Genomic DNA, 15182 nt, shown 5'->3' on the forward strand with positions numbered 1-15182 from the left:
CTTATCACTTTACAAGGTCCCTGTAACACCTAAAGATTTTGCAATTGTTTTAGATGCCATTCCCTCAGGTGCTGCTATGTTATTCAGGAACATGTCAAGACATGACCCTGAGAGCCTACCTTCTGTTGACCCTGTTGACTCATCAGTAGGAAAGATTCGTTTCTCTTTTGGTCCATTCAACAACAGAGCAATACGATCCTTGTTTCAGCAGGATGTTGTATCTATACCTTATGTCATGCCTTATTGGAATGGATTTATTGATAATATCTGTTGGAAAAAAGTTTGGATGTTGCCACACACATACCTACTTGTTAACAAAAATAAGGAAGTTTCCTTTAAAATTATTCATAAATATTATCCTGCCAACCACAATATGAAGAAGTTTAAGGAAAACATCAACTCAAATTGCTCCTTTTGTAATGACCACCCAGAAACAGTTGTGCATTGTATGCATGTAAGAAAACTGTGGCAAGACATCAGTAGGTTTATAAGTGAACACATTTATGAAGATTTTACACTATTGTGGAGAGATGTACTGTTTGGATTCTTTACATACAATAGAAATAAGCGGAATCATGTTTATGTAATTAATTTCATTATTATTTTTGCCAAATTTCATATACACAAATGCAAATTTACACAGTAAACCACATTTTCGTACCCTACAAAAAGAAATTGAACTGTATTTTAAGACGGTTAAATGCTCTACTAACAAAAAAGCTTTTAGAATTGTAAGTATATGCATGTCCCTTAAGGTCCTTGTGTAATTGTAATGTGCTATTGTACCCCCTAGCTCGATTGTCTATTGTTTGTCATCTATGTATGCTTGTGTTCCCTCGTGTTTTATGTATTGATTGATTTGTTATTAAAAAAAACTTTTATTATTATTTTTTTAATTTTTTTAAAGATAGAGGCCAGAGTTCCCGTTTTGTAATTTCGAGTTGGATGACCGTTCAAAACCATTTTTCCCAACTCGTTTTTCTCCCGAGTTCCCATTTGTGTTGTTGAACGTAGTTCTCAGTTTTGAACGCGTCATGATTCGCTGATATTCTCGCGCCAGATCTGTGGCAAGGAAGTTGTCATTTGTCGTAATTTCCTAGGACAGAACCACTGCAACAACAGTGCGGAGGAGAAGAGTAAGAGGCGCTCCGAACAGCATTCGAGGCCTCCTATTGTCATTGTTTACACCGTGAAAGGAGTTTTATTTTTGCATGCATTAGACAAGCCCCCCCTCTGAGAAAAGTCAGGGGAATTTAAGTAATAGAAGCGGTAAACACTAACAACGAAGGTCCAAGTCGCAGTGGCCTAGTAACAGCAAATCAAGCACCACGCTGGGTGTTAGCTATGGAGGATGTCTCCGCTGTAACGATCAAAGGCGAGGGAGGAGATGAACAGGAGTCGGAAGATGTCAGAGAACATTTAACCAAGACCGAGAACCACGCCAGCAAGTCTGCCAAAGATGACAGTACCGATGGTAAGTGACCCCATCCTTTCACAATCATCTAAACATAGCTAACGTTAACTATTGCTACATCATGCTCAAATCCACGTTTGCTAGTTAGATAATTAACGTTAGCGAACTATTCTAACATGATTATAGTTAAGGTTGCAGTTGTTAGGTAGCCATTGACCAGATAAGTCAATTTGTCCCATTTGATCTTGTTCACATTTTTAGCTCGCAAAGTAGCTAACTAGTGGTGACTAAGAAGCTGTGCGTGTAGTCGGTGACGTTACTTGGGGTTGCTAGCTAGCAAGGGTGAATTGTCGATCATCCGAATGACATTAGTTAGTACCGTTATAGTTAAACGTCTACTCTTTGATCTTACGGTTTCTTCAATGTTACGTGCAATCAAATAGGCTGTCATATTGTGATAAATAATACTGGGGCATATTTATTACGCCTATTCTGTTGCAAAACGTTCCTTGAGCGAACGAAACGGGGACCTACCTCCATTTGTCCATTAGAAACTCGTAGTTGCAAAATGATGCTAATGATTAGGCCCCTGGACTAACGTGATCACCTCCCCAATGTTTTGGAACTTCCCCGGAGGCCAGAGCCATCTAATTGGCCACCACGATTACATTTTGGGTAGCTGCTGCCCAATAGGGAAGATGCTGTATGTTGCAACTCAAGACCGTTTTGCGTTGCTGATTGGGCTGCATGACGAGTCGATAAGCCGGCGACCAGTGCACCTGTGTTGTATGGACATGCCTGCCGACCTGATACCTGACCGTGATGCTCAGGAAGCGTCCTACTGGATATCATGGTCCTGTCGCCTGCGGTACCTAACGCATGAAGAAACTGTACAATTTGTGTAAAACAGTGAAATGAGACTCATACTAATCTGCTGTTTTCAAAGCAGAGGTACTCACGGTATGGTAGCTAAATCAATATACAGTAGTTGTGGTAAGAAATGGAAGGGAATAAACACCGCTCAATCAAAACCGTCTAACCTATTAGCAGAGTGCTTTCTACACACCCACTCCTTTACCCACACCCACCCATTTTCCTTTCTGCACACCCACTCGCCCATACTCAGGTCGCCATATTGAGCCTCATATATCCACGTTTCAATTGGAAGGGGGGACTATGGATATGTCTGCGTTTGTACGTACTTTAGTCACACATGATTTTGTCTTAACTTGGGTGTATGATGCATCTTGCCATAGATCTGGCATTTACACAATTAAAATGATTGGCCCAAAGGGGGCACTATAGTAATCAACTGAAATTCCAAACTTTGAACAAGCATATGTCCTGTTTGAGCTTGAATTGTCACTAATTGGCCAAAGTGCTGCATCATTCATGGGGGGGCGACATGTTTACTGTTTAAGGCTTAAAAGGCTCTGTCATAGGCTAGTTATCATATAAGCAAAACAGAAGGTCTGACCTTATTTTCCCATGAGCTGAATATGTGAATCTTAGATAATTAGATTTTATATATTTGGGTGAGATTCTCATATTTGAGACATGATGACATGTTTGATATAGGTAACTTTATGGGGTCTCAATAGAGTAGACCTGAATTTGGCTCCATTCACCTCAAGAGAAATCATACGATACCAATTCTTTCTCTGTCCACAGGTCAGTAGTGAATAGGATAACTTGACTGATCTGAAAAGCGTGATGAGCATTTAGGTTAAATCAAACTTTCCGAATACAGAAGTTAGGTTGAAATCATTTTTAAATTAGGCTGCTTCACACATTCATGTGTCTTTTTATAAAAATTACATTTCAAAAGTATATTATCCACAATGAGTTGACTCTCCATCGTTAGGGTGATATGCACTTTAGCAAAGATGTTTATAATTGTCAAGTAAAATGTCTGTCAAAATATACGTCCATCCAAACAAAAGCTGTATCCATTGCAACATTTTTATCTTGACGATAATATGTATCGTTGTAATAAAATATGCTTAAGTCTTGTTTCTTTTTGACAGTAATGGAATTTTGGATGATGGTAACCGTTTATAATCTTCTACATTCTTTTAAAGACATTTTCTCCACTCCTGAGCTGCTGCAGGGAGGGGGGGCATTGCCTAGGCAACCCAAGACTTGATTAATACAACACCTTGCTTATTCAGCAAGGAGCAACAAAGTTTCATTAGGTTGTGACTAGTCCATGTTACCGCAGAAATGGACTAAATGTCAGCTGTCCTGTCTTCAGTCAGCTGTTCTTTCCACACAAAAAATAATGGTTATAACGGTTATTTTAAATTTTCATGACTGTCTTCATCCATAATTGTTGGTTACATGATTATACGGTAATTGTGCAAGCCCTAATTGTACATGGAGGCACATAGTCATTATCTGACATAAATATTAATTTGTGTTGTTTGTTATTGTTTGGTTTTCTTTTCTCTTTTCTTTTCTTTGGCAACAGGAGTCGCCCTGACCTCCCATTTTCCCCTTTCTATTTTTAGGGGTTGGGCTTTTCCGCTGTCTGGATTGTGGAGAAGCCTTTGGGGAGGAGGCGGCCTACCAGGAGCATCAACATGAGCACATCCATGATGGCCCAATAGTCTGCCTGGACTCTGACTCCCAGTTGGATGGCTTGCTTGTTTCAGAGAGTGGGGGCCAACGGACACTATGTTGTGCTCTTTGTGGCCGCAAATTTGCAGACTCAAGGGGTTTTTACTCACACCAGGTCAAACACCGTAATGAAGCCCTCAAGCAGTCAACTCCTGTTTTGCAATCAACTCCTGTGGCCCAGTCAACAGCTGGGCCCCAGTCAACTCATGATCAGAGCTTGGGGGTGGCTAAGCAGTATGTCTATGAATGTGAAGACTGTGGTAAATCCTATACTTCGATGGGCTCTTTCATCAGTCATACACGCTCACACAAACAAGCTTCCAAATCAGTTTTCCATGAGCTGGCACACCTGAAAAAGAAGTCCTTTGAGTGTCAAACTTGTGGCCGCTGTTACTCCCGTTCATCAGCTCTAGATGCTCACCGCCGTTGTCATGAGGTCAAACTAATCCCAAAGTCCCGCAAAAGGGATGCAGAGAAGCAACCACCCGCAGAGGAGTCTGCCATTGCAACAGAGGACAGCAACAAAGCTTCTGAACAGGTAGATAAGGCACAGGAAAATCTGTTTGGGTGTTCATGTGGCAAAACATTTCGCGCCCAGTCTGGCCTGAAAACACACCAACGATTTAGCCATAATGAAAAATGTTCTCCTGAAAAGCTTAAGAGAAAACCCAAAAAATTTGACTGCAGTGAGTGTGAGAAGACCTTCAGTTCTTATGCCGGCATGCTCTGCCATCAACGCTATCATATGAGACGAGGTGGTAGTGGTGGCAAAAGGTTTCCATGTGAGGAGTGTGGCAAGGTCTTCACAACGCTCACATTCTACTACAAGCACCAGCGTTTGGCTCATACTGAAGAGACTCCAGCAAAGTCTTTCCTTCATCAGGTTTGCCAGCTCCAGAAGAAAGCGTTTGAGTGTCAGGAGTGTGGGCTCCGATTTTCCAGGGCCTCAGCTCTCCAGTCCCATCGGCTTTGCCATAACGATGTTTTTGGACAGACTGAGAAAGAATCCCAGACACAAACATCCCCACTACCTCAACATAAGCTATTACTGGATAACAAGACAGACACTGAAACATTTGCTTTAGGGGCCATTGTCTACCCACAGGACACCTCTCAGACCCTTGTGACCGAGAGAGACCCCTGTTTCTGTGAAACTGATGGCGATGCAGAGGCTGATGGAACTGATGATGTCAATGTAGAGGTGATCAGTATAAGTGCCTCAGATGGCTCTGTAAGGGATGAAGAAGCGTCACTACAAGAACTCAACCCTGATCTTGAATTACTGTGTGAATCAGACCAGGAGGGAAAAGAGGAGATGGATGCTGTGTTGTGTCCAACTGAGTACATTTCTAGTACACTTAAGTCTAAACCAGAGATTGATCTGAAAATTGTACAAATTGACTTTCCACCATTTGCAGGCGAAGGAGCTCGAACGGAGAAGGTTCAGGGACAAGACTCACCTAAAAGATTTAACTGTCCTGAGTGTTACCGTTGGTTTACCAGTGTTGCATCTTTGCGCTCTCACAAACTGTGGCACAGAGTAGATGGCAAAAAACTATGGAATCCTGAAAATGATATTTTCAAGTGCGATGTTTGTGGGTTTGACACTACACATCGCAAAACGTACCACAATCACATGCGAAAACACGATGGCCGAAAACCACACAAGAGTGTATTTTACCAGCTTGCTGGACTACAGAAGAATAGCTTCAAATGTGAGGTGTGTGGAAAGTGTTTCTCACGCATGTCTGCCCTACACTCTCATCAGCAACAGCATCCAAAAAGCAAAGCTCATCCATGTCCAGATTGTGAGAAGACTTACTCTAATGCCAGTGGTTTGTACAACCACCGCAAAAGCTGCCACGCTCCAACCCCCACCCAAGATGAAGTATCAGACACTAAAACCGAAGTGTTTAATCCAAAGAAGACTTTATTAGGCCCAACGGTTTATTGCGAGCGATGTGGGAAGGGCTTCTGGTCATTGGGTGCTTACGCTCACCACAAGCAGAATCAAGCTCAGTGTGCACATTTGAAGGAGAAGCATGAGCCAACAGTGTCTTCACATTCTGTCAATGGCCCTCCACATGTTCGTGGTAAAGTTGCCTGCCCTGTATGTGGAAAGAAATTTCGTCACCAAGGCATTATGAAATCTCATATGAGGAAGCACGAGAATGGGAATCATAGATGTGAGCTTTGTAGCAAGTCTTTTCGCATGTTCTCAAGCCTCCTCAGGCACCAGGTTGTACATAATGCTCAAATCCTCCCGCCTCCTATCAAGTCTTTTCAACATCAGGTAGAACAAGTGAAGAAGAATGCATACAGCTGCCCTGATTGTGGAAAACTGTTTTCACGAGCCAAGGCACTTAAATTCCACATGAAGAGCCATGGTTATGAGACCGACTACTCTGCCTCATCGCCTAAATCTGCTCTTGAGCTAGAGGGGCTGAAGTGTTCGACATGCCTTTACCATTTCAGCAACAAATCCTCATTGCATACTCACCGAAAACAGTGTGGCAAGATAAAGACTGTCAGTAAAAGCTACAAGGAGGATGTTGCCCAACATGACACAGTTCCTAAGGTGAAGAAGCTCAAATGTCCCTCCTGCCCTTCTCTTTTCAACAATTTACTGTCATTGCAGTATCATCGAAAAGAATGCGGCAAGCCGAGGGCAATTGGAGGCTTGGAGGCCAAAGTGAAAGGAGGTTTAGAGAAGGTGACAAAGTGCATTGTCAAAGACCTTGTGGAAACAACTCGGTCAAACAACTCGGGCACTGAGAAAATAACTAAATCTGTTACTGAGAAGGAACGTGGTGAACAAAAGGAGACCAATGAGTCCCTAACCTTGAAGAAAGCTGCCACAATCAACACAACTGATCTGAAATACAAATGTAAAGAGTGTGAGAGAAGCTTTGCTGTTGTAGGAGCACTGAATTTCCATAAAAGGATTCATGTTCTGGGTCACAAGTCTAAAGTAAAACCAAAGCTGAAATTTAAAGTGGCCGCAAACCCTGAAGAACCTAAGCAACCCAAAAAGGTAGAGCAAACAACTAAAGGCCAATTCTGTTGTCCAGAATGCGGAAGACGTTTTATCTCCAATGCAGCCCTTGGCACTCACAGACGATGGCACACAGATAAGAAGTTTGCTGGGTCACTGATAAAAGATGACAATACAAATTCTGTTGGGCACAAGTCAGTGGACGAGGGACCTTTTCAGTGCAACAAGTGTGGTAAGGGCTTCTTTTACCTGTGTGTTCTCCGCCGGCACCAGTTGTATTACCCGCCATGTCAGACCAAAGCCGAACCAGAGCCTGCAGCGGACACCAGCATGGAAGGCAACCGCAAACCCTCACACGCTGAATTTGCATGTCCAGAATGTAACAAAACTTTTGTCAAGGGCTCACTTTTAGCAGCTCACTATGAAAGTGAGCATAACAAACCCATTGAGTCTGCAGATCTTCAGGGGGACCAGTCCATGGCCGTGTCCATTGAAGAGGTCCCGGAGCAGCCTGCCACGTCACACAGCAAGTCTGAAGTCATTCCATTAAAGAAGCCAAAGCTTAAATCAAATCTTCACCAGTGTCCTCATTGTGATATGAGCTTCTTGAAGGTTCGAGGCTTGCGTGCCCACAAATGGCAGGCCCACTCCCAGGGCAAGAAGGTTAAGAGCAAGGGCACTTTGGCTGAGAGCAGGGACTCTGTTGCCATTAACACCTTGGCTACCGAGGGAAATGAACTGATTAATGAGAGTAAGGACTTAGTTACAGAAAACAAAGGCACTGTTCTCAAAACCGAACGCTATGTTACAAAAAGTAAGAATGCTGTGGGCAGAAGGAAGAAAAGTCGACCGGGTTTCAAATCCATCCCTTGCGTTGACTGTGGGAAGAGATACAGTTCTTCTGGGGCACTCTATAATCACAAGAAGATCTGTGGAGTGCTTAAGCAGGAAGTTAATCCAGGAATGGCAGAAGTAGTGGAAGAGGAACCCTTACCACCAACCCGCCTCTATGAGCAGACAATCAAATGCCTCTTCAAGTGTGACAAGTGTGGCAAAGCTTTCCCAACTGAAGAGCAACTAAGAGCCCACAAGGACTTGGAAAAGAGCCGACCTCACTCTTGCGCCCTGTGCTGCCGTGGATATTGGACTGAGACTCAGTTGCAACAGCACCTGGCCTGGCACGACGAGGTCCGACGACGACTACCAACAGAGCTTCGTTACAGACTCAGTGCTTCTGTAAGCACAGGGCCCGCTAAACTCAATGTCCCTCTGCCTGATTTGAAGGCGAAGTCATCCCTCAAGCCACTACCTACACCTCCCTCCCGGTCACAGAATAGCCACAAGTGCCAGCACTGTGGAAAAGCGTTTCTATCTCCAGGTGCTCTGCATAAACACGAGGCTCAACACGACAGTGATGGCTCCTACCGTTGCTCCCTTTGTCCCCGGACCTTCAGTGAGATTCGGGACCTCATTGACCATCACCAGGAATGTATGGGTGATGACAAAGGGCAGAGAGATCCCTACACTGCTGTCTCCTCAAGAGACACCGATGGCCTTACTTGCATTGAATGTGGAATGCGTTTCAGTCGAGAGTTGGAGTTGCACCAGCACTACATTGAACATGCTCGTGGAGCATATTAGATTAACGATGGAACTAATACAAGTCAGGAGATATTAGAAGTGGAATTTTACTTTTTCATGCACTTATGCACCTCTTTCTACTAAAGTTAAATTTCCAAGGTGGACTCTTTTTTTTTTTCTCCAGGGTATTTTCAAGCACTAAGTGTCTAAGACTTGCTAAATTTGACTATTCTAATTTGACTATTCTAATTATATCTGTAGAATGCTGTTAACATTATTTCAAATATATCCACAAAGTGCTTCTTTAGATCTTGACACCATTGTTTTATCTTTCTCAGGCTTTATTTCACACTGGACCTGTACATAAATGTAAAATTGTCTAAACTCCTTTTTTCAGTTCCCCTGATTTGAAATGTGTCCTCTTGGTGTAGAAATGTGTAGTTATAGAGAAAGAGAAAGTTCGCTAATGTTTCTCCATGCCTAGAAATGATTACATCCTGTACAGTACAGCGATTTGTCTGTCAAGGTAGGCACTAATTTAAGTTTGTTTTGCTTGACTTAGTATGCAAGGGGAGAACGTGAGTCACCCACTTTCAGTAACATGCACTTGACTTTCTTTTGAGAAATTAATCAAGTTCTGGCTTTAACCTGTCTATATAAGATGGATGTTTATAGTATTATTAGTACCTATTTTTGTCTGTTTTCTTTTGCAAAATATTACTACATTAACATTGTATCATTTAATAATTAGAAAATGGAATGTTTTCCTGGATTTCACTACCAAAGTTCCCAAATACTAACAGTTGATTGTTACTTTTCTTTTACTTTCCTGTGTTGTGTAAACATTTATCTATCGTAATGAGTTTGATTTAACAAACGGATTTAGCATTTGTTCATGGAGTTATATTCCTTGTTGATTTAAATGAAACCTTAAAGTTTTTAGACTATTGCTAATCTTTTGAAGTCATGACCTTTATGATAACTCATTTCAATGTAACCTTTTCCTTGTACCTTTAAACTACTACTGGTGTCTTATTAATGCAGACAAGAGTTTTAGTAAATGGTTAAAACTGTAGTTAAGTTTCCTGTGTGGTTCATTGTGTTGACTGAGTTACTGGTGTTAATGGGCCTTGAAAGCTTAACTCAATAGATTCTAGTGGGTTTTCAGTCATGACGCGTCATGTTTACCGTTGATTGGAAATGGTTGAGAAACATCACTACATTATAGATGTTAAAGCTGCAATATGAATAGTGCATTCTGAAAATATTCAGACCCCTTGTTCCACATTTTGTTACGTTACAGCCTTATTCTAAAATGTATTAAATCGTTTTCCCCCTCAAAAATTAGCATAATAATAATGCTAATTTATATATATATATTTTTTTTTTCATGATATCACATTTACATAAGTATTCAGACCCTTTACTCAGTACTTTGGTGAAGCACCTTTTGGCAGCGATTATAGCCTCAAGGCTTCTTGGGTATGACTCTACAAGCTTGGCACACCTCTATTTGGGGGGTTTCCCTCATTCTCTGCAGATCCTCTCAAGCTCTCAGGTTGGATGGGGAGCGTCACTGCACAGCTATTTTTAGGTCTCTCCAGAGATGTTCAAGTCCGGGCTCTGGCTGGGCCTCTCAAGAACATTCAGAGACTTGTCCCGAAGCCACTCCTGCATTGTCTTGGCTTTATGCTTAGGGTTGATGTCCTGTTGGAAGATGAACCTTCGGCCCAGTCTGATGTCTAGAGCAGGTTTTCAACAATGATCTCTGTATTTTTCTTTGTTCATCTTTCCCTTGATCCTGACTATTCTCTCAGTCCCTGCCGCTGAAAAACATCCCCACAGCATGATGCTGCCACCACCATGTTTCACCGTAGGGATGGTGCCAGGTTTCCTCCAGACGTGTTGCTTGGCATTCAGGTCAAAGAGTTCTATCTGGTTTCATCGGACCAGAGAATCTTGTTTCTCATGGACCGAGTCCTTTAGGTGCCTATTGGCAAACTCCAAGCAGGCTGTCATGTGCCTTTTGCTAAGGCGTGGCTTCCATCTGGCCTTGACCATAAAGGCCTGATTGGTGGAGGGCTGCAGAGATGGTTGTCCTGGAAGATTCTCCCATCTCCACAGAAGAACTATAGAGCTCTGTCAGTGACAATCGGGTTCTTGGTGACCTCCCTGACCAAGGCCCTCCTTTTTCTTTTTGTACCCTTCCACAGATCAGTGCCTCAACACAATCTTGTTTCGGAGCTCTACGAATTATTTTTTCGACCTCTACCTGTTTTTTGCTCTGATATGCATTGTCAACTGTGGGACCTTACATAGACGGGTTTGTGTGTGTGTGCCTTTCCAAATTATGTCCAATCAATTGAATTTACCACAGGTGGCCTCAAGGATGATCAATGGAAACGGGATGCCCCAGGAAATGGCAGGGGGATTTCTGCATAGTGCATCTTTTTAATTGTTTCACACTTTCAAATGATAACTTATGCAGTATTAGGTACACTTCTTTATACAGTTACAAAAGTATTGGGACAGTCATTTGTTTGGGGGGGTAATCCTGAATGAATCATGAGTAATGAGCGAGGAAGCTAGACTCGCATATCACCCGGCTGTGATTGGGAGTCCCATAGGGCGGTGCACAATTGTCCCAGCATCGTCTGGGTTTGGCCGGGGTAGGCCGTCATTGTAAATAACAATTTGTTTTTAACTGACTTTCCAAGTTAAATCAAGGTTAAATAAAAAACGTAATACCCCCAAGACATGCTAACCTCTCACCATTACAGTAACAGGGGAGGTTTGAATATTTTGGGTGGCATGATATTTGTGCGTCTAACTTTCTCATCTTTATTCTCAATTCATTCAGGATTATCTGTAATCATGGAAGAATCCACGTTTAATGTAGAAGTGTTTTATAAACATATTCTTATTTACAGTAAAAGTGAATCCAAAATGACACAATACATTATTTATCATTTAATTTCTATTGAGCACAAAATAATCTGAAACACAACCAAAACAAACAGCAAACGTATCCAACAAGTTTGTAGAGTCACAAACTTGATGTAGTCATTGCATGAAAGGGAATATGGGACCAACTACTTACATTTTTCATACACCTACAGTGCCAGTTAAGTTTAGACACCTACTCATTCAAGGGTTTTTCTTTATTTAGACTATTTTCTACATTGTAGAATAATAGGAAAGACATCAAAACTATGAAATAACACATGGAATCTTTAACTAAGCAAAAAACAGTTAAACAAATCCAAATATACTTTATATTTAAAATAATTCAAAGTAGCCAACCTTTGCCTTGACAGCTTTGCACACTCTTGGCATTCTCTAAACCAGCTTCACCTGGAATGCTTTTCCAACAGCATTGAAGGAGTTCCCAATTAAGGAGTTCCCGACCTCATCCCAAAACAACTCATTTGGGTTGAGGTCGGGTGATTGTGGAGGCCAGGTCATCTGTATCATTTCAAGTCCAAAGTGCTGGAGTGGAGAGCCAAAACAACGCGTCACACTCCCAATACTTTTGTAGCTCACTCTATATGTTGGGGGTGTAAGTGGTGTGTGTTTGTATTATGTGATCAGTCTTGCAGTGTATTCTAATTAAGTATGTATCCAATCATGTTAGTTATTAATGAGCCTAAATCTAGAATATTTTGAGGTGCCAAGGAGTGTGATTGACCGTATTGATCCTAGCAGTGGAGAGAACGACTACATACCTGTAGTTGCACATATTGCACTTCAAGTTGCGATATGTAACTTTTTGGGAGATCCGACTGAAATCACATAGAAATGTGAGTTAAAGAGCTGTCATTCTCATTGAAAGCAAGTCTAAGAGGCGGTAGATATTTTCTGTGTGCTATTTCTATGCTTCCCGTTCTTAAGCATTGTTTTTGCGTCTTTTACTTTCGGCTTTGTACACCAGCTTCAAACAGCTGGAAATACAATGTTTTTGGTGCTTGAAAAGGTATTTCACAGTCGTTTAGATGTTACAATGATTCTATACACTATACATTGCTTATTTTGCCACACTGAAATTAGGCAAACTATTAGAATTTTAGCAACCAGGAAATTGCAGAGCGATTTCTGCATGTTGCACCTTTTTAAAACACTATATGGTTGTGCTGTGCCTATTCTAAAATGTGTAATAGGTAATAGGTGTAAACATCTTGGTTGTGAAAAATATGCCCCTTCATCCTAAATTCGACTGCGATGCTGCTGATAGTTTGGCAATTCAATCTGAGATAGTTTAAATCCTTTTGTGAAGATAAACTAAGTTCAAATAAATTGTTGAAAGTTTTGCAAAATTACAGGCATGTCATGGTACTATATTGTCCTAATTTATGCTCCCTTTCTCTCCTCCACAGTGAAACTAGCCAGCATGAGGTGTCAGGACTGTGGGCAGCAGTTCACTCGCTGGGAGGCCTTCAAGACTCACCTGCGTAAGCATGTTCTGGAGGAGGCGATGGCGGAAGAGGAGGAACAAAGGCAGAGCATTAAGAGATCTCTGGAGATGAACGGGAGCAATGGCAATGTGGAATCGGCAGCACCTGAGAAAAAGCAGAAAAATGATGACCATGGTGATTACAAAGAGAACAGTGACGTAGACGTGGAAGGTGATGAAGAATACGAAGAGTTCTTCGACAGTTCCTGGCAGGTCAGACCATCGGAGATCGTCACAGTTCGCCCGCGCGTCGCCATGCTGTCTGAGGAGGAGAAGCCAGTCTTCAGCAGCTCCCACAGGGTCTACGCATGCTCCATCTGTGGGAAGGTCTACTCCTACCTCGAGTCGTTTAGAAATCACCAGAAGACACATGAAAAGGAAGAAAAACAACCCACAGAGAACAAGTGCCCGGACTGTGGGAAGGTGTTTGCTCGCCCGTCCCTTCTGGTGACTCACTTGAAAGTGCACAGGCCTCCCGTGCCGATGGAACCCTCCACTCTGAAGTGTGATCAGTGTGTAAAAAACTTCAATTCCCTGCAGACGTATTTGATCCACATGGACCTGCACAAGCAGAAGCCCTTCTGGTGCCTGGCCTGTGCTAAGGGCTTTAGGGATGAGCTCTCTCTGGACAAACACCTGCAGGGCCACAACCTGAGGCGCCACAAGTGTGACCTCTGTGAAAAGTCTTTCTGCGTTCCCGCTGAGCTCCGCTACCACTACAATACTCACACCGGCGCCAAGCCCTACAAATGCACGCTCTGCAAGAAGAACTTCTCCCAGCTGGGCAACCTCATCACGCATCGGAAGAAGCACGTAGGGGTCTACGTCGGGGCCAGCAAGACCCCACTGGGACCCAGGAACCACCTGTTTGCTGGGAGGAGAAGGGTGACTGAGATGAAGAGGCTGGTGTTCACAGGGATGGGTAGCACAGACGAGGCGGAGGTGATCGATATGCTTCAGGAACATCAAAATGAGGAGGAGGAGGAGGAGGAAGAAGAAGAGGAGGATATTGTAACTTGTGAGGAGGAATCTGTCTCAGAAGAGTCGGGGTCTGAGTCTAGTTCTGAAGACTCTGGCGCTGAGGAGTCATCGTCGGGTTCGGGATTGTCTAAATCAGATTCATCAGACTCTTCTGGATCTGATTCTTCTGACGACTCTGATTCCTCTGGATCGGGAGTGGAGGAGGAGGAGCAAGAGGGGAAAGAAGAGACCGTATTAGAAGCACATGTGGCGGTGCAACAGAAAAGACCTAAAGAATGGGAGTGTTTTGAATGTGGTGAAGGGTTTGATCAAGAGTCAGCGTTGCACCTGCACTATATGAAACATGCCAGTGGGGAGCTGCCAGTACAATGACGGCCCAGTACATGGTGAGATTAGCTGTGAAATGATTGGTGAGTTGGGCACTGTTCAATGTGTTTCTACTACTTCAGAGTTGAGTCAGAGTTGAGTCACAGCTGATCCCTTGAATCAATTGAAGAACACTGAAGACAATTCCTAATGATTCCTCTCCCAATATTTTGACGTAAACTTGGGTGTTTCATTTGTCAGTAATGGGAAGACTTTGTCTGAATTATTTCATATATATAGTACCAGTCAAAAGTTTTGACATCTACTCATTCCAAGGTTTTTATTTTTACTATTTTCTACATTGTAGAATAATTGTAAAGACATCAAAACTATGAAATAACACATGGAATCATGTAGTAATAAAAAGGGTTAAACCAATCAAAATATATTTTATATTTGAGATTGTTCAAAATAGCCACCCTTTGCCTTGATGACAGCTTTGTGCACTCTTGTTTTTCTCTCAACCAACTTCACCTGGAATGCTTTTCCAACAGTCTTGGAGTTCCCACATATGCTGAGCACTTGTTGGCTGCTTTTCCTTCACTCCGCAGTCTAACAAAACATCTCAATTGTGTTGAGGTTGGGTGATTGTGGAGGCCAGGTCATCTGATGTAGCACTCAATCACTCTCCTTGGTCAGCCTGGAGATGTTGGGTCATTGTCCTGTTGAAAAACACATGATAGTCCCACTAAACACAAACCAGATTGGATGGCGTATCGCTGCAGAATGCTGTGGTAGCCATGCTGGTTAAGTGTGCCTTGGATTCTAAATAAATC

The 15182-nt window shown here is 42.6% G+C and overlaps 1 protein-coding gene across 2 annotated transcripts; it reads left to right on the plus strand.

Moving 5' to 3' along the window:
* The first annotated feature begins 1013 nt into the window (after positions 1–1013).
* Positions 1014–14725, plus strand: LOC112222770 (zinc finger and SCAN domain-containing protein 2). Of its 2 annotated transcripts, none has more exons than XM_024385515.2 (2): positions 1014–1474; positions 12983–14725. In XM_024385515.2, the coding sequence occupies exons 1-2, from the start codon at positions 1345–1347 to the stop codon at positions 14410–14412; spliced, it is 1560 nt and encodes a 519-aa protein (XP_024241283.1). In that variant the 5' UTR covers positions 1014–1344; the 3' UTR covers positions 14413–14725. The 2 variants fall into 2 exon arrangements, with proteins under 2 accessions (XP_024241283.1, XP_024241282.1); XM_024385514.2 differs by lacking the exon at positions 12983–14725 and adding an exon at positions 3925–9684 and having other exon boundaries at positions 1078–1474.
* Positions 14726–15182: the final 457 nt, after the last annotated feature.

This window comes from Oncorhynchus tshawytscha, linkage group LG23, assembly GCF_018296145.1.
Source record: "Oncorhynchus tshawytscha isolate Ot180627B linkage group LG23, Otsh_v2.0, whole genome shotgun sequence".
NCBI lineage: Eukaryota > Metazoa > Chordata > Actinopteri > Salmoniformes > Salmonidae > Oncorhynchus > Oncorhynchus tshawytscha.